Source organism: Salvelinus sp. IW2-2015, linkage group LG6.2, assembly GCF_002910315.2.
Source record: "Salvelinus sp. IW2-2015 linkage group LG6.2, ASM291031v2, whole genome shotgun sequence".
Taxonomy (NCBI): domain Eukaryota; kingdom Metazoa; phylum Chordata; class Actinopteri; order Salmoniformes; family Salmonidae; genus Salvelinus; species Salvelinus sp. IW2-2015.
In genome coordinates this window covers 9,953,101-9,974,084 of record NC_036846.1, presented here as the reverse complement: position 1 = coordinate 9,974,084, position 20,984 = coordinate 9,953,101, and the positions used below count along the sequence as shown (strand labels likewise).

The window sequence follows — 20,984 nt, the reverse complement described above, 5'->3', positions numbered from 1 at the left end:
TATTTTATTCAGTTTTGTTCAATTGTGTTCTTCATACTATAAAATAATGCCATGGAATTCTAAGCAAATCTTGTCTGCTTAATGAACTAGTGTAGACCACAGCCATTTGGCATAGCCAGATAAGGATCTAACATAAGGCCAACTCAGAGTATGCTATTCTGTTCTTCTGAAATGGCATTTTCTTCATATCATGCTTCTTTAGACATGTCTAAAATAAATAATGGATTTATTGTGAAGGCTTAGGCTATATTACATGGATTTATTAGACTTTTAAAAATGTAGATGTTCCAAATGTCAGCATCAGTGGCTTGTTGGCACTGTGGAAGCCAGGAAATGCTAAATGTGTTTATGTTAATCAACGGTCAATTACCGTGAAGCCGACAGTTATTTGCTTGTCAATCACAGGCTGACTAAATTTTGTGACCGCTAGTGTCCTAATCACAACCGCAGACCATATGTAACCACGCCAGCCTAGGACCTCCACATCCAGCTTCTTCCCCCCTGGGAACGTCTTAGACCAGCCTCCCGGACAGCTGATGAAACTGGGGGTTTGCACAACCAAAGAATTTCTGCACAAACTGTCAGTAACCTTCTCAGGGAAACTCATCTGTGTGCTCGTCGACCTCACCAGGGTCTTGACCTGACTGCAGTCCCGACATCRTAACCGACTTCAGTAGGCAAATGCTCACCTTTGATGTCCACTGGCACGCTGGAGAAGTGTGCTCTTCATGGATGAATCCCGGTTTCAACTGTACCGTGCAGATGGCAGATAGTGTGTATGGCGTTGTGTGGGCGAGTGGTTTGCTGATGTCAACGTTGTGAACAGTGCCCATGGTGGCGGTGGTGGTATGGTATGGACAGGCATAAGCTATGGACAACAAACAAAATTGCACTTTATCGATAGCAATTTGAATGCACAGAGATACCGTGACGAGATCCTGAGGCCAATTGTCGTACCATTCGTCTGCCGCCATCATCTCATGTTTCAGCATGATAATGCACGGCCCCGTGTCAAAATAATCTGTACACAATTCCTGGAAGCTGAAAATGTCCCAGTTCTTCCATGGCCTGCATACTCACCAGACATGTCACCCATTGAGCATGTTTTGGATGCTCTGTATCGAAGTGTACGACAGCGTGTTCCAGTTCCCGCCAATATCCAGCTACTTCACGACAGCGTGTTCCAGTTCCCGCCAATATCCAGCTACTTCACGACAGCGTGTTCCAGTTCCCGCCAATATCMAGCTACTTCACGACAGCGTGTTCCAGTTCCCGCCAATATCMAGCTACTTCACGACAGCGTGTTCCAGTTCCCGCCAATATCAAGCTACTTCACGACAGCGTGTTCCAGTTCCCGCCAATATCCAGCTACTTCGCACAGCCATTGAAGAGGAGTGGGACAACATTCCACAGGCCACAATCAACAGTCTGATAAACTCTATGCAAAGGAGATGTGTTGTGCTGTACGAGGCAAATGGTGGTCACACCAGATATTGACTGGTTTTCTGAACCACGCCCCTAACTTGTTTTTGTTTTAGTTCAAAAACCACACCTGTGTGGAAGCACCTGCTTTCAATATTGTTTGTATCCCTGGCAGTTACATGTATATGCTTTTTTGAAAATGAACAAATACATTCTGAAGGATGGGTTGAAACTAAGCCCCAACCTTTCCACCTCAGCTTTTATGTTTTTTGTTGTTGTCACTAACTGATTAACAAGGTGCAAAGTGTCTTTTCCCCATCAAAGTCTGATTCACTTCAAACGTATCTTCCCACACAGAAAGAGCCCCTATCACTCTATGGCTCTTCACAGTTTCCCTCTCCTTTTTGTTATTTTCTTTCATCTCAACCCATTTATCCTGGCTATGCTTCATGGGGTCCTTCCTCCCTGAACATTTACCCATTTATCCTGGCTACGCTTCATGTGGTCTCGCTCCCTGAACATTAACACATTTATCCTGGCTATGCTTCATGTGGTCTCCCTTCCTGAACATTAACACATTTATCCTGGCTACGCTTCATGTGGTCTCCCTCCTGAACATTAACACATTTATCCTGGCTATGCTTCATGGGTCTCCCTTCCTGAACATTAACCAATTTATCCTGGCTATGCTTCATGGGGTACCAATTTACTCTCCCTCTCTGAACATTTAAGTAAATATGCTGTGACCTTTTGTGTTTGTATCGCCACATTAATTTGTCTGATCTGGCACGTGCTTGGTTGTAGGTTTCAGAAATTATTCATAGACCTTGACTTATTACACATTTTTGTTGTGTTACCACCTAAATTTAAAAATGAATATAAACAAAAAAAATGATCACACAATGCCCCTTAATGACAAAGTGAAAAGATATATTCAGTACCAGTCAAACATTTGGACACACCTACTCATTCAAGGGGTTTCTTTATTTTTTTACTATTTTCTACATTGTAGAATAATATTGAAGACATCAAAACTATGAAATAACACATATGGAATCATGTAGTAACCAAAAAAGTGTTAAACAAATCTAAATATATTTTAGATTACTCAAAGTAGCCACCCTTTGCCTTGATGACAGCTTTGCACACTCTTGGCATTCTCTCAACCAGCTTCAGATGGAATGCTTTTTCAACAGTCTTGAAGGAGTTCCCACACATGCTGAGCACTTGTTGGCTGCTTGTGGTCCTTAACGCAACTAAGGAGAGTGATGGAGTGCTGCATCAGATGACCTGGCCTCTACAATCACCCAACCTCAACCCAATTGAGATGGTTTGGGTTGAGGTYKCGTGATTGTGGAGGCCAGGTCATCTGATGCAGCACTCCATTACTCTACTTCCTGGTCAAATCGCCCTTAAACAGCCTGAGGTTTGTTGGGTCATTKTCCTGTTGAAAAACAAATGATAGTTCCACTAAGTGCAATCCAGATAGGATGGCGTATTGCTGCAGAATGCTGTGGTAGCCATGCTGGTTAAGTGTGCCTTGAATTCTAAATAAATCACAGACAGTGTCATCTACATGATTCCATATGTGTTATTTCATAGTTTTGATGTCTTCACTATTATTTTACAATGTAGAAAATAGTACAAATAAAGAAAAACCCTTGAATGAGGTGTGTCCAAACTTTTGACTGTTACTGCAAGTATTCACACCACTGATTCAATACTTTGTAGAAGAACCTTTGGCAGCAATTACAGCTGTCAGTCTTTCTGGGTAAGTCTGTAAGAGCTCTCCACAACTGGATTTGGCAACATCTGCCCATTATTATTTTCAAAATGTTTCAAGCTCTGTAAAATTGGTTGTTGATCATYGCTAGACAACCATTTACAGGTTTTGCCATAGATTTTCAATTAGATTTAAGTCAAAACTGTAACTCGACCACACAGGAACATTCACTGTGTTCTTGGTAAGCAACTCCAGTGTAGATTTRGCCTTTTTTAGGTTATTTTTAGGTTATTGTCCTGCAGAAAGGTGAATTAATCACCCAGTGTCTGGTGGAAAGCAGACTGTACAAGGTTTTCCCCTCAGATGTTGCCTGTGCTTAGCTCAATTCAGTTTCTTTTTTTATCCTGAAAAAACTCCCYAGTGCTTAACGATTAGAAGCATACTCATAACTAATGATGCAGCCACCACTGTGCTTGAAAATATGGAGAGTGGTACTTAGTCGTGTGTTGTATTGGATTTTCCCCTAATATAACACTTTGTATTAAGGACAAAAAGTTAATTGCTATGCCAATTTTTTTGGGCAGTATTACCTCAGTGCCTTGTTGAAAACAGGATGCATGTTTTGGAATATTTTTTTATTCTGTACAGGCTACCTTCTTTTCACTCTGTCAATTAGGTAAGTTGTGTGGAGTAACTACAGTGTTATTGATCCATACTCAGTTTTCTCCTATCACAGCCATTAAACTCTGTAACTGTCTTAAAGTCACCACTGACCTCATGGTGAAATCCCTGAGAGGTTTCCATCCACTCCGGCAACTGAGTTAGGAAGGACACCTGTATCTTTGTAGTGACTGGGTGTATTGAAACACCATCCAAAGTATAATTAACAACTTCACCATGTTCAAAGGGATATTCTTATTTTTTACCAATCCACCAATAGGTTCACTATTTGACTGAGGGACCTGACAGATGATGGTGTAGGGTACAGAGATGAGGCTATTATGACTATTATTGCACACAGAGTACATGCAACTTATTATGTGACTTGTTATGCAAATTTTTACTTTCACTCTTGAACTTATTTAGGCTTGCCATAACAAAGGGGTTGAATACTTATTGACTTAAAAAATAAAATCTACAAATATAATTCCACTTTGACATTATGGGATATTGTGTGTAGGCCAGTGWAACACAAYAACTTGGAAAAAGTCACAGGATGTGAATACATTCTGAAGGCACTGTATGTATACATTCATACGTATGCAGATGGTCTTCCAGGTACAGCACTGCCTGTGGCTGTCGAACAGGAAATGACCTGAATGCTGATGCAAACACAACACATGCAAAGGACCTCGGGTTGAAAATCATATGGAAATGGWTTGGCCACCTTCAAAACAAACAGATCACCATATGCGATCTCTGAAAATGCTGCCTTTTAGGCCATCGGAGGGGGTTATGCTTCCATTACCTTGTCATTCACAATGCTCTTCCCATCCCAGGCCCAGCTGCGCTTTGTGAAGTAGTTGACGGTGGCAAACTCGATGAGGGCAGAGAAGACAAAGGCGTAGCAGACAGCGATGAACCAGTCCATGGCCGTGGCGTAGGCCACCTTGGGGAGGGAGTTACGAGCACTTATACTCAGTGTGGTCATTGTCAGGACAGTGGTTACACCTAGGGGAACAGCAAACAGTTTCAGTTTGGTCAGTTCCCTTTGATTATCATTCAATTATTTAAGTACCTTATCAACAGATACCATGTACAGCCAAATAATTACATTCGGGTTAGCAAAGTAGTTTAGGTGTATAGTAATGACACGGCATAGCACAGATTTAAAGTGAAATGTTACTGTTTTATGTAATTTAGGAGAATGCATAATTTAACATGTACCAACATATGCTTTACTGTAACATCAAAGCAAGATGACATTTAGGATGCTCCAGTGTTACAGGAAAAGCCTGGGGCACAACTTGAATTCATAAGGAGATATCTAGGCACATTTCTTATTTTATTTATTTCCCATCTAATCAATGGAAGATGGGATTAAAAGGACAGGCTACAACACCAAGAGCCAACAGGTAGGCTGCGATTGAATAATCTGAATGGTGGTGTTGTTATTTACCGTAGGATTTGGAAGGGGAGAAAGTGGACACTTAAAGTTATGTAGACTAAGTTAGCCTAGCTAACGTTAAATAGCTTATCTTGGTTTTATCAGTGGGGAACCATCAGGGGCCTTGAAGGCTTAAGGATTTATAAAAATAGATAAATAAAATTATTATAAAAAAACATTTACATTTCTATTTTACAATAATTGTAATAATTTTCTGATTTAATCTCTTCAGTTTGTGTTAGAAAGAGAAGGGTTAATACTGAATAGAAAAAAATATCCAATCAGGATATTATTTAGTGGTATCTGTGTAGAAACATTGAACCTGCTCAGCCAGCCATTGGCTAGGCCTTCAGAAGCTGGACAGCTTTACCATTGTATTACAGCAGAATTTTGGAGTGATAGTGGAATGAACATAGGGCTGTGGCGGTCACAAAATGTAATCAACCGGTGATTGTCAAGCAAATAACTGTCGGTCTCACGTAATTGACCGTTCGTTAATTAACAAACACATTTAGCATCTCCTGGCTTCCACACACRTTAAAAAGTCTAATAAATCCATGTAATTTCAAATCAAATCAMATTTTATTGGTCACATACACTACCTACTCATTCAAGGGTTTTCCTTTATTTTTACTATTTTCTTCATTGTAGAATAATATTGAAGACATCAAAACTATGAAATAACACATGTGGAATCATGTAGGAACCAAAAAAGTGTTAAACAAATCAAAATATATTTTATATTTGAGATTCTTCAAATAGCCACCCTTTGCCTTGACGACAGCTTTGCACACTCTTGACATTCTCTCAACCAGSTTCACCTGGAATGCTTTTCCAATAGTCTTGAAGGAGTTCCCACACATGCTGAGCACTTATTGATTGCTTTTCCTTCATTCTGCAGTCCAACTCATCTCAAACCATCTCAATTTGGTTGAGGTCAGGGGATTGTGGAGGCCAGGTCATCTGATGCAGCACTCCATCACTCTCCTTCTTGGTAAAATAGCCCTTACACAGCATGGAGGTGTGTTGGGTCATTGTCCTGTTGAAAAACAAGTGATAGTCCCACTAAGCACAATCCAGATGGGATGGCGTATCGCTGCAGAATGCTGTGGTATACATGCTGGTTAATTGTGCCTTGATTTCTAAATAAATCACAGACAGTGTCACCAGCAAAGCACCCCCACACCATAACACCTCCTCCCTCCTTGCTTTACGGTGGGAAATACACATGCAGAGATCATCCGTCTTCCATTCCTGTGGCGGTCCTCATGAGAGCCAGTTTCATCATAGCGCTTGATKGTTTTTGCAACTGCACTTGAAGAAACATTCAAAGTTCTTGAAATGTTCCGTTTTGACTAGCCTTCATGTTTTAAAGTAATGATGCACTGTCATTTGTCTTTGCTTATTTGAGCTGTTCTTGCCATAATATGGACTTGGTCTTTTACCAAATAGGGCTATCTTCTGTATACCCCACCTACCTTGTCACAACACAAATGATTGGCTCAAACGCAAYAAGAAGGAAAGAAATTCCACAAATTCACTTTTAACAAGGCACACCTGTTGATTGAAATGCATTCCAGGGGACTACCTCATGAAGCTGGTTGAGAGAATGCCAAGAGTGTGCAAAGCTGTCATCAAGGCAAAGGGTGGCTATTTGAAGAATCTCAAATRTATTTTGATTTGTTTAACACTTTTTGGYTATGTACATGATTACACATGTGTTAGTTCATAGTTTTGATGTCTTCACTATTATTCTACAATGTAGAAAATAGTAAAAATAAAGAAAAACCCTTGAATGAGTAGGTGTTCTAAAACTTTTGTCCGGTAGTGTATGTCAGTTAGGCTCCACACCCCTTGTAAATCAGATTCATGTGATTCATTTTAAGATGTTATTTTGCCACTTAAGTTGTGATACAAACCTTATCAAAACCTAAAGGCCTATGGGCTAGGCTACATGAGGTGTGCGACTATGATTCGAAAAAGTTGCCAAGTGATAGGCTAATATTGTCACCCATCAGACTATTCTTGATTTMATCTCGTCTTTACATATACTAAATTATATGTGTAACATTTGTTTTGATTTAGATAGGAGCATGATAATGGTCCAGTTTCAAAACAGGKGCAGCGGGGAAAAATACATCTAATCTATGCACTTAAATAGCTAATTGAGGACGCTTTTGCCCGTGGTTCATTTTCATGCCAGCCAGGTAGGCTATTACTYCTGTTGTAAAGATAAACAATGCGCTTAATATTAGTAAAGTTCAGAAATAAATATAGTAGGCCTAGCCTATCGAAAGCTGATGGAGCCTCCTCTTTTTAGGAGAGGCCATCACTCTGTTTTCTCGAGCAATTGCATAGCATATAGAAATGTTGAGCAACATGAGCACATGGGCTCTCATGAAGTGTTTAATTMGATTTTCGAACACATTTGCATTGATGTCAGAGTGATTAGAGGGAAAATWGAGTGCTGAGTACCAGGCAGTTAGCAAGTTTGGTAGGCTCCTAATGATCATCAGCAGCATCAGAGCTTGGAGAAGTCTAATTACYGTGACTAAACAGTCACGTGGAATTTGATTGCCTTCATGACTTGTGACTGCCAGTATGGTGGTAATACAGTCACCGCAACAGCCCTAAATGAACCAATCACATTTTGACTTGCAATGGGTGGGACCATTTATTTTTTAAAGTGACGGGTCTAGGCCTCACTACTGAGAGTGCAAGAGGTAATGAATTCATAATACAGAATAACAGTGGGTGGCGGCAACACACTAATAGTCTGCCATAAAACATTGAAGGGGCGCATGATAAAATAATCAGTGTCGCTAGTAGCGTTAGCTAGCTTGTGATGTAGTAGTGTTACAAAGGTGACAACATCTGTAGCAGCTGTTCAAGGTGGACTTCAAGGTGGATGTTGCTAATTTGTTATAGATCAACTTTCAAACTTAATTTACAAATGTCAATCATCTGGTAAGTGGCACTGTTTTTTGTTGCACCTCGCTTGCTGTGAGATATCCCTTTGAAAATAATGACTGAAACATTATTGCATTTAAACTTTAGATCACCGGTTAGTGTGATGAACGTGATACAATATATTTGCAATGGRAATTAATAGCTGGTTTGTTAATTTCATTTTGGAAATGAAATGGTTGTGCTTTTATGGGGCCTACTCCATTGAATGGGCTGCTTATTCTTTAACCTTATTTGATGCTGTGTGTGACTGCTGTCTCTGCGTTTCATCAAAACGGGCTCTCTTTCAGCGCCATGGAATGCACAGGTATTAGGGTCGCTGTCCTTTCAGCACCATGAGCCWGTCACCTTTGATGTGACACTGTTGTTGTCGCTATTGGTGATAGTGGTGTTGGCTACAATAGGTTGTGTAAACGGTGCATTATTTTATGCTGTGTGTCACATGCCGGTTCTGTCTGTGTGTACAGGAGCCCAAAGAGCGGCCAGGCTCTTTAGGCTCCCCCTTCTGTTTTTCAGTTWGATTTTTTCTTAACGTTAAGGATCCCAATTTTGTTTATAAGTTTTAATATTTAAACGTTAACACTCCTAATTGCAACATATGGTGCATTTGTTTTCTTGTAGGCGTAAGTAAAATACCATGTAAACTACTCGGTACCGGTGCCCCCTGTATATAGCCTCGTTATTGTTATTCTCATTGTGTTACTTTTTATTATTTTAGCCTACTTGGTAAATATTTTCTTCTTATTGAACTGCACTGTTGGTTAAGGGCTGGTAAGTAAGTCTACACTTGTTGTATTTGGCGCATGTGGCAAATAAAGTTTGATTTGATGTCTTCTACCTAGAACAGTGCACCTTGTCATCGATTAATGTCACCATTGATATACACAAAATATAACAAAATAAATAAGCAGACTTATCTCAAATTTTCTCATGCCACATTTGCGCCTGATATTTTGATTTGAGGGCTGTATGAAAACAGTCCCCACTGAAGTTCAGCTTAGCTCAGATTTCCTTTTATTTTAATGAGTGGGGGGGGGTATCTGCAGATTAGAGATGAGACTGTATTTACTCAGAGTATTTTTAGAACTAAGGTCCAGAATAAGTTCTTTGAATTTCTTTAACCAAGTTTTTTCTTAAACGTTCATTCGCTGCCCACTTCTCTGTGGCACTGAAATAATGAGGAGACTTAAAGGGACACAGAGAATAATAAACCAACTAACTCCTCCTTTTCAGAGCATACCCAATCATATCTAGAAATGGCCTGATCCCTTAAAGCTGGTTACACAGCTATGGGCCATTTCTACCGTGAACACATCAGAATGCTGTTTTTCGGTGCACACTATTTAGTGATGTACTTCTCCTTTATGTGATATACTGTGTTTATCATGTGAATGGTACTCACCTCTGCAGTGATATGACATCAACACCATTGTCCCGGAAACCAAAGACCCAATCCAATTCGCATACCGCCCCAACAGATAGCGCCCACAAAGGTCCTCACTAAGCTAAGGACCTTGGGTCTAACACCTCCCTCTGCAACTGGATTCTGGACGTCCTGATGGGCCGCCCCCAGGTGTTAAGGGTAGGCAACAACACATCTGCCACACTGGCCACTCAGGGGTGACATACTTAGTACCCTCCTTTACTCCCTGTTCACCCACGACTGCGTGGCCAAGCACTACTCCAACACCATCATTAAGTTTGTTGATGACACAACAGTGGTAGGCCTGCTCACTGACAACGATGAGACAGCCTATAGGAAGGAGGTCAGAGACCTGGCAGTTTGGTGTCAGGACAACAACCTCTCCATCAACGTGAGCAAGACAAAGGAGCTGATCGTGGATTACAGGAAAAGGAGGACCGAACACGCCTCCATTCACATCGACTGGGCTTTAGTGGAGCGGGTCGAAAGCTTAAAGTTCCTCGGTGTCCACATCCTCAACAAACTATCATGGTCCAAACACCAAGACAGTCATGAAGAGGGCACGACAACGCCTATTCCCCCTCAGGAGACTGAAAAGAGTTGGCATGGGTCCCCAGATCCTCAACAGCTGCACCATCGAGAGCATCTTGACTGGTTGTATCATCGCCTGGTATGGCAACTAATCGGCAACTGACCGTAAGGGTAAGGCGCTACAAAGGTTAGTGCGTACGGCCCAGTACATCACTGGGGCCAAGCTTCCTGCCATCCAGGACCTCTATACTAGGCTGTGTCTGAGGAAGGCCCCAAAAATTGTCAAAGACTCCAGTCACCCAAGTCGTAGACTGGTCTCTCTGTTACCGCACGGTAAGCGGTAGCGGAGCGCCACGTCTAGGTCCACAAGGCTCCTGAAACAGCTTCTACCCCCAATCCATAAGACTGCTGAACAATTAATCAAATGGCCACCCACACTATTTGCATTGACCCCTTTGTTTTTACACTGCTGTTACATTATGTTTATCATCTACGCATAGTCACGTTACCCCTAACTACATGTACATATTACCTGGACTAACCTGTACCCGCACACATTTACTCAGTACCAGTACTCCCTGTATATAGCCTCGTTATTGTTAKTTTTTTAACTTTAGTTTATTTAGTAAATCAAATAAAATCAATKAATCAATGTCTCCCCATGTGTATAAAGCATATTTTTGTAGTCTATATTCCCCCATGGAGTACAATCAACCCCCTTTTGTAAACAAGCCAAGTCCTGTTGACACTTGTCACACCATTAAGTTAGCCTTCCTCTTGGCCACTAGGACTTGATTAAATTACCTTGCTATGGCAGAATGAAAATTCACTTGGCTTTTCAGGATGTCGCACAGGATCGCATTTAAAGTGTTGCTCATTCATTGCACAGCAATACAAACAGCTATTGGGGCTGCAGAGTGGGTTGGAAGACAGGCTAACGGACACACAGGGCACATCCCCAAGGCTTCTGGCACCACAGAGAAACACTGAACTGCAGTTAGACACKCAGAGGGGTTAGTCTAGGACAGTGGTTCCCAAACTTTTTATAGTCCCGTACCCCTTCAAACATTCACCCTCCAGCTGCGTATATCCTCTAGCACCAGTGTCAGCACACTCTCAAATGTTTTTTTTTTCTCCATCATTGTAAGCCTGCCACACGCACACTATATGATACATTTATTAAACATAAGAATGAGTGTGAGTTTATCACAACCCGGCTCGTGGGAAGTGACAAAGAGCTCTTATAGGACCAGGGCACAAATAACAATAATCTATCATTTTGCTCTTTATTTAACCATTTTACTTATAAAACCTTATTTGTTCATCGAAAATTATGAATAACTCACCACAGGTTAATGAGAAGGGTGTGCTTGAAAGGATGCACATAACTCTGCAATGTTGRGTTGTATTSGAGAGAGTCTCAGTCTTAAATCATTTCCCACACAAAGTATGTGTCTGTATTTAGTTTTCATGCTAGTGAGGGCCCAGAATYCACTCTCACATAGGTACGTGGTTGCAAAGGGCATCAGTGTCTTAACAGCGCAATTTGCCAAGGCAAGATACTCTGAGCGCAGCCAAATCCAGAAATCTGGCAGTGGCTTCTGATTAAATTCAATTTTCACAGAACTACTTGTTGCAATTTTGATGAGGCTCTCTTGTTCAGATATCGGTAAGTGGACTGGAGGCAGGGCATGAAAGGGATAAGGAATCCAATGTGTCATCCGTTTCGGGAAAGTACCTGTGTAATTGCACACCCAACTCACTCAGGTGCTTTGCTATATCACATTTGACATTGTCCGTAAGCTTGAGTTCATTTGCACACAAAAAATCATACAATAACGGAAAGACCTGTGTGTTGTCCTTATTAATGCAGACAGAGAAGAGCTMCAACTTCTTAATCATGTCCTCAATTTTGTCCCGCACATTGAATATAGTTGCGGAGAGTCCCTGTAATCCTAGATTCAGATCATTCAGGGGAGAAAAAACATCACCCAGATAGGCCAGTCGTGTGAGAAACTCATTATCATGCAAGCGAGTGAAAATTATGGTTAGTAAAGAAATCTTTAATCTTGTCTCTCAATTTTTTTTAAACGTGTCAATACTTTGCCCCTTGACAACCAGCGCACTTCTGTATGTTGTAAAAGCGTTACCTGGTCGCTGCCCATATCATTGCATAGTGCAGAAAATACACGAGAGTTCAGGGACCTTGCTTTAACAAAGTTTACATTTTCACTGTAGTGTCMATTTTCACTGTAGTGTCCAAAACKTCTTTCAAGCTGTCAGGCATTCCCTTGGCAGCAAGAGCCTCTTGGTGGATGYTGCAGTGTACCCAAGTGGTGTCGGAAGCAACTGCTTGCATGCACGTTACCACTCCACTATGTCAACGTGATTGGATGTTAATTATTTGACTAGGCTGCATGTATTTGACATTGTGTTGTTATTTCGCTGAACACTAGATGGTTTCATTTGATTTTTGGCAGTGAAAYGAGGYTACTCAGATGAGAAAAAAACCTCACCCAAATGTATAGCCCYGTTKGAAAACATAAATGGACTGTTTTAAAAAGATATATACAGTTGAAGTCGGAAGTTCACATACACCTTAGCCAAATACATTTCAACTCAGTTTTTCACAATTCCTGACATTTAATCCTAGTAAAAATTCCCTGTCTTAGGTCAGTCAGAATCACCACTTTATTTTAAGAATGTGAAATGTCAGAATAATAGTAGAGATAATTATTTATTTCAGCTTTTATTTATTTCATCAAATTCCAAGTGGGTCAGAAGTTTACATACACTCAATTAGTATTTGGTAGCATTGCCTTTAAATTGTTTAACTTGGGTCAAACGTTTCGGGTAGCCTTGATCAAGCTTCCCACAATAAGTTGGGTGAATTTTGGCCCATTCCTCCTGGCAGAGCTGGTGTAACTGAGCCAGGTTTGTAGGCCTCCTTGCTCGCACACGCTTTTTCAGTTATGCCCACAAAAATTCTATGGGATTGAGGTCAGGGCTTTGTGATGGCCACTCCAATACCTTGACTTTGCTATCCTTAAGCCATTTTGCCACAACTTTGGAAGTATGCTTGGGGTCATTGTCAATTTGGAAGACCCATTTGCGACCAAGCTTTAACTTCCTGACTGTTGTCTTGAGATGTTGCTTCAATAGATCCACATAATTTTCCTCCCTCATGATGCCATCTATTTTGTGAAGTGCACCAGACCCTCCTGCAGCAAAGCACTCCGACAACATGATGCTGCCACCCTCGTGCTTCACGGTTGGGATGGTGTTCTTCGGCTTGCAAGCATCCCCCTTTTTCCTCCAAACATAACGATGGTCATTATGGCCAAACAGTTCTATTTTTGTTTCATCAGACCTGAGGACATTTCACCAAAAAGTATGATCTTTGTCCCCATGTGCAGTTGCAAACCGTAGCCTGGCTTTTTTATGGCGGTTTTGGAGCAGTGGCTTCTTCCTTGCTGAGCGACCTTTCAGGTTGTGCCGATATAGGACTCGTTTTACTGTGGATATAGCTACTTTTCTACCTGTTTCCTCCAGCATCTTCACAAGGTCTTTTGCTGTTGTTCTGGGACTGATTTGCACTTTTCGCACCAAAGTACGTTCATCTCTAGGAGACAAAACCCGTCTCCTTCCTGAGCGGTGTGACGGCTGCGTGGTCCCATGGTGTTCATACTTGTGTACTATTGTTTGTACAGATCAACGTGGTACCTTCAGGCGTTTGGAAATTGCTCCCAAGGATGAACCAGACTTGTGGAGGTCTACAATTTTTTTTCTGAGGTCTTGGCTGATTTCTTTTGATTTTCCCATGATGTCAAGCCAAGAGGTACTGAGTTTGAAGGTAGGCCTTGAAATCCATCCACAGGTACACTTCCAATTGACTCAAATGATGTCAATTAGCCTATCAGAAACTTCTAAAGCCATGACATAATTTTCTGGAATTTCCAAGCTGTTCAAAGTCACAGTCAACTTAGTGTATGTAAACTTCTGACCCACTGGAATTGTGATACAGTGAATTATAAGTTAAATAATCTGTCTGTAAACAATTGTTGGACAAATGACTTGTGTCATGCACAAAGTAGATGTCCTAACCAACTTTCCAAGACTATAGTTTGTTAACAAGAAATTTGTGGAGTGGTTGAAAAACGAGTTTTAATGACTCCAACCTAAGTGTATGTAAACTTCCAACATCAACTGTATGTATGTATGTATGTATGTATGTATGTATGTATGTATGTATGTATGTATGTATGTATGTATGTATAATAAAATATTCATCACTTTTTTATTTGCCGTACCCCGACGGCATTGCACGTACCCCAGTTTTGAATACCTGGTCTATGATAACATCACTGTCGGATAAGGAGCCCCATACTCACCAAACACAGTCCTAGCTGGCACGGACTCTCTGTTCAGCCAGAAGGATACTTGGGAGAGGATGACGGTCATAATGCATGGTAGATAGGTCTGGATCACAAAGTATCCAATCTTCCGCTTCAAATGGAAATGTGCCGTCATGACAGTGTATTCGCCTGTAGAGAGAGAGTGCTTTATTAATTTATACGGCCTCGACTACAGTGCCACTCTTTGAAGGATAGCGTTATTTATTTACGTCCGATTCTATTCGTTTTTCACTAGTTCATATGCAAATTCAGAATAATATGGTTGTGGATGCTTAGGGKTGGATATGCAATGTTCAAAAAACTATGGACTTTTCAGAGTTCAAACAATAAGCCTATTGAATAAAGCTTTGTRCATTGTAATTGTATAACCGCAATGCAAAACTAAACCTCTAACGAGGAAATTCAATTATGCCAATGCCGCAGCAGCATGAATGACTTGTAATGGGAGAATATCTCAAAGAGAACCCGAGATGAGAAGAGAAAGATGTTTACCCGTGTCAACAGAACAGAGAAATATATCACATTTGCTTTGATTCTGCAATGAGGACCTTGATACTGCAACTTGGCAGAAGGAAACTCCTTTTCAGCAGACTGGAGGGAGGGAATTTTCCCCACCTAATCCCCAAATATTTATTATTCCCTGTTATTTGAGAGCACTTGCAGTATTGCCTGCTTTCACCCCATTTACAGGGAGTCTTAATGCTCTCTCGCTCTCCTGTCTTCACACACACACGTTATGTTCTTCTATACTCGTGGGGACCTAAAATACAGTTCCATTCAAAATCCTATTTTCCCTAAACCTTAACATAAATTTATCCTGTAACCCTAACCACCAACTCCTTACCCTAACTCCTAACTCTAACCCTAATTGTAACCCTAACCCTAACCTCTAACCCCTAAGCTTAAAATAGCCATTGTCCCCATGGGGACGTGGGAAATGGGGGAGGTTAATTTGCATGCCTGCCCTGATGTCTCTCTGTCGTGGAAGGGGAGGGTAATTTGCATGCCTGCCCCGATGTCTCTCTATTGTGGATGGGGAGGTTCATTTGCATGCCTGCCCTGATGTCTCTCTGTCGTCGATGGGGGGAGAGAATCTGCAAGACGTGGTGGGATTTACTCCAGAGAAGCTTACGCGTGCTTCCCTGCGAGCGGGAAGACGGTAATTACAGGATGAAGATGATAATCACTCCACAGACATAACAGATTTAAGGTCCTCTACCGCCATTGCAATCAAGTGGCTCAAACATCAAAAGATTGTGGAGCATTTTGTGTAGATCGGTAAAACAAATCCCAATTAACTGGGTATCAATATCCAGGCTCCATGTCAACAATTTGTGGAAATTGTGCAATGGGGTAAATACTTGTTTTTGGCTCTTTATCTGTGGCTTAACAATGCCAAATTAAAAACCTCTACGGGATCGGTGTCCCTCCACTGGGACAGTTGMGCTAACGTGCACTAATGTGTTTACATGACATTGTAAGTAATATGAAAAAATTCCTAGGACATAGACATTTCTTATACTGTATGTGCAGAAAGCTTAAATTATTGTTAATCTAACTGCACTGTCCAATTTACAGTAGCTATTATAGTGAAACAATACCATGCTATTGTTTGTGGAGAGTGCACAACAACAACAACAACAACTTTTATCACGGCAACTGGTTTGATACATTCACCTCTGAAGGTAAATCATGTACTTACATTCAATAATCTTGCTCTGATTTGTCATCCTGAGGGTCTCAGAGATAAACTGTAGCATAGTTTTGTTTGATAAAATCTATTTTTATATTCAAATGTAGGAACAGTTTTCTACAGTTTGAATCCCTGCTGTGTCTGGCTCCACACCCAACCCAAAGAAAAAGCTATATCTCAGACTGGCCAATAACAAGAAAAGATTAAAAGATGGCCAAAAGAACAGACACTGGACAGAGATATGGCTTTTTCTTCGTAACTCTGCCTAGAAAGCCAGCATCCCGGATTTGCATCTTCACTGTTGACGTTGAGACTGGTGTTTTGCAGGTACTATTTAATGAAGATGCCAGTTGAGGACTTGTGAGGCGTCTGTTTCTCAAACTAGACACTCTAATGTACTTGTCCTCTTTCTCAGTTGTGCACCGGGGTCTCCCACTCTTTATATTCTGGATAGAGGCAGTTTGCGCTGTCCTGTGAATGGAGGTGTACACAGCGTTGTACGAGATCTTCAGTTTCTTGGCAATTTCTCACATGGAATAGCCTTCATTTCTTAGAACAAGAATAGACTGAGGAGTTTCAGAAGAAAGGGCTTTGTTTCTGGCCATTTTGAGCCTGTAATCGAACCCACAAATGCTGATGCTCCAGATACTCAACTAGTCTAAAGAAGGCCAGTTTTATTGCTTATTTATTCAGAAAAATAGTTTTCAGTTGTGCTAACATAATTGCAAAAGGGTTTTCTAATGATCAATTAGCATTTTAAAATKATAAACTTGGATTAGCTAACACAACATGCCATTGGAACACAGGAGTGATGGTTGCTGATAATGGGCCTCTGTACACTTATGCAGATATTCCATAAAAAATCTGCCATTTCCAGCTACAATAGTCATTTACAACATTAACAATGTCTACACTGTATTTGTGATCAATTTGATATTATTTTAATGGACATTTTATTTGATTATTTTTTCAAAAAGAAAAAAGGACATTTCTAAGTGACCCCAAACTTTTGAACGGTAGTGTACATATTACCTAAAGTACCTCGACTAACCTGTACCCCCGCACATTGACTCGGTACCGGTACCCCCTGTATATAGCCTCGCTACTGTTATTTTATTGTTGCTCTTATTTTTTACTTTAGTTTATTTAGTAAATATTTTTCTTAACTGCATTGTTGGTTAAGGGCTTGTAAGCATTTCACAGTAAGGTTGTATTCGGTGAATGTGACAAATACAATTTCATTTGAACCCTACTGCCTCAGCCAGGGTTGGGAGGGCCAGAAACATGGATCTTACCCTTCACCCCTGGCGGAAGAAAACCAACAGTGCACCTCAGCCACGCTCAAGGTCCTAAACGATATCATAAGCGCCATCGATAAAAGACAGTACTGTGCAGCCGTCTTCATCGACCTGGCCAAGGCTTTCGACTCTGTCAATCACCGTATTCTTATCGGCAGACTCAACACCCTTGGTTTCTCTAATGACTGCCTCACCTGTTTCACTAACTACTTCTCAGATAGAGTTCAGTGTGTCAAATCGGATGGCCTGTTGTCTGGACCTCTGGCAGTCTCTATGGGGGTGCCACAGGGTTCAATTCTCAGGCTGACTCTTTTCTCTGTATATATCACTGATGTGGCTCTTGCTGCGTGTGATTCTCTGATCCACCTCTACGCAGACGACACCATTCTGTATACATCTGGCCCTTCTTTGGACACTGTGTTAACAAACCTCCAAACGAGCTTCAACGCCATACAACACTACTTCCGAGGCCTCCAACTGCTCTTAAATGCTAGTAAAACGAAATACATACTCTTCAACCAATCGCTGCCCGCACCCACCTGCCCAACTAGCATCACTACTCTGGACGGTTCTGACTTATGTGRATATGTGGACAGAATATGTGGACAACTACAAATACCTAGGTATCTGGTTAGACTGTAAACTCTCCTTCCAGACTCACATTAAGCATCTCCAATCCAAAGTTACATCTAGAATCGGCTTCCTATTTCACAATAAAGCCTCCTTCACACATGCTGCCAAACTTACCGTCGTAAAACTGACTATCCTACCGATCCTTGACTTCGGCGATGTCATTTACAAATTAGCCTCCAACACTCTACTCAGCAAATTGGATGCAGTCTATCACAGTGCCATCCATTTCATCACCAAAGCCCCATATACTACTAAAGCCAACAGCTCCTTTGGCCGCCTTTCCTTCCAGTWCTCTGCTGCCAATTACTGGAACGAATTGCAAAAATCACTGGTTGGAGTGATGGAGACTTAAAGTTGGAGACTTATATCTCCCTCACTAACTTTAAGCGTCAGCTGTCAGAGCTGTACACAGCCCATCTGTAAATAGAGACGGTGGTGGTGAGGGTCTCTTCACTGTTCTAAAGTGGAAGATGRGAGGTGCCCTCCCCTTTAGCTTGTTAAATCCGCCACATTTGATTGGGAATGGAGTAGACCAGGGGAAGGATGCCTTTCCAGCAGATGACCAATGCACTCTCATTCCAGAAGGAGGCAGGAGACAGGGCAGCTTGACATACCCCTCTGTGGGTGTAAATCAAGATGGAGAGCCTGGTTCTAGATAGCTTCAGCCTCCTGTCGGCACTGATGACGCCAGCACACCCTCACTTGAGATGCTAATGTCCAATGCATCTGATGGAATCTAGGCCAATCATTTGATTTCACATTAACTTTAGTCCTCTGAGCAAGTTGACGTTTATTGGGATGAATCTTGTCCTGGAGGCAGAGCTGTGCAATTTCCACTAAATGGGCCAGCTGCAAAGTCAAAATTGGCTCTAWATCATCAAAAAATTATGAAAACAAAAATATGCTTTTTGGTCTTTAATTTAAGGTTTTGGATAGGATTAATGTTAGAAGTGTGGTTAAGTTTAAAATCAAATTTTATTTTATACTTTGTGGCTGTGCCAGCTAGTGACTATATGCCAAGCTGCCTCCAGTACATGAGTCACCCCAATAAATGCCAACCTGTGTCCTCTGATAAGGACAGAGGGAAGCATGGACTACAGTGCTATGTAGGACTGCTGCCATTGACCCAGGTGAGGGGATAAAGACAAATAGATAAAGATGAAATGTCAAAAAGGCTTGAATACACTTGATTGGTTAGAAAACAACCCACAATATTTTCATTAAAGGTCCAATGCAGCCTTTTTTATTAGATTTTTTATATAAAATCATTTCTGGTAACAATTAAGTACCTTACTGTGATTTTCTTCAATTAATATGGTCCAAAATAAACAAAACAGCTTCTTAGCAAAGCATTTTGCTAGGACCGTCTGAGAGTGTTATGAGTGGGGAGGGAAAAACTGGAAACTTGCTGTAATTGGCAGAGAGGTTTGGAACTCTCTTATTGGTCTATTAACCTAAAGAGGCTGACATTTCAGACTGTGGTTTCAAACAGCTCTTACACTAAAGGGCATTATTATAATTTTCACAATTTCACAGTATTATTTCAACCTCATAGCATGGAAATACACTGCTCAAAAAAATAAAGGGAACACTTAAACAACACAATGTAACTCCAAGTCAATCACACTTCTGTGAAATCAAACTGTCCACTTAGGAACAACACTGATTGACAATAAATTTCACATGCTGTTGTGCAAATGGAATAGACAACAGGTGGAATTATAGGCAATTAGCAGACACCCCAATAAAGTAGTGGTCTGCGTTGGTGACCTAAGACCACTCTCAGTTCCTAGCTTCCTGGCTGATGTCCTTTGGTCACTTTTGAATGCTGGCGTGTCTTTCACTCTATGTTAGCGATCAGACGGAGTCTCACACCCACACAAGGGCTCAGGTAGTCAGCTCATCCAGGATGGCACATCAATGCGAGCTTGGCAAGAAGGTTTGCTGGTGTCTGTCAGCGTAGTGTCCAGAGCATGGAGCGCTACCAGGAGACAGGCCAGTATATCAGGAGACGTGAGGAGCCGTAGGAGGGCAACAACCCAGCAGCAGGACGCTTACCTCCGCCTTTGAGCAGGAGGAGGCACTGCCCAAGCCCCTGCCAAATGACCTCCAGCAGGCCACAAAATGTGCATGTGTCTGCCTCAAAAGGTCCGAAACAGGACTCCATGAGGGGTATGAGGGCCCCCGACCGTCACAGGTGGGGGTTGTGCTGTACAGCCTAACCCACCGTGCGACGTTTCCATTGCCAGGCGTTGATGTTCCGGACCAAACAACTAGTCGCCACATTTGGAACAACCCAAGATTGGCCACAAATTTCCGGCCTGCTGGAGGTTCATTTTCAGGCATCTGGCAGTGCCTTCCTTCGTCTGCTCCAAAGCGCGAACCCTGGCCGCCTGTGCTCCCTTCACCCAGAATGAAAGCCGAGCTTCAGTAGCCCTGGTGCACTGTCCAACGTGCAGCGCTAGGGGTTAGTCCTCCCTACGCAACCGCCGGCCGCTGCCATCGCACACGTCTCTTGCCTGCCCTCTTGCCAAATAAATTCACTCCTCGCCAGCAATGAACCCGGGGTTCTCTCTTTTTGGTGTGTGTCAAGTCCATGGGTGTGGCGGTAGTGCGCCTCCATGCTCTGGTCTGACACTACGCCTGACAGACACAGCAAACCCTTTCTTGCCACAGCTTCGCGAATTGATGTGCCTCCTGGATGAGCTGCACACCTGAGCCACTTGTTGCGGGTGTGCCCATTTCTGTTAGGATCTGCGGGCGTCTCATCTA

The 20,984-nt window shown here is 41.8% G+C and overlaps 1 protein-coding gene across 3 annotated transcripts in view; it reads right to left on the bottom strand.

The window, feature by feature from the left end:
- The window catches only part of LOC111965810 (gamma-aminobutyric acid receptor subunit alpha-2-like), a 58,076-nt gene that overhangs the window by 6,817 nt on the left and 30,275 nt on the right, over positions 1-20,984 (bottom strand). For all 3 annotated transcript variants that reach the window (XM_023990128.2, XM_023990129.2, XM_070444236.1), the window contains 2 exons: positions 14,565-14,717; positions 4,614-4,816 (listed from right to left, as the gene is read on the bottom strand). In XM_023990128.2, coding sequence (XP_023845896.1) covers positions 4,614-4,816; positions 14,565-14,717 — 356 coding nt within the window. The remainder of the gene's footprint in view (positions 1-4,613; positions 4,817-14,564; positions 14,718-20,984) is intronic.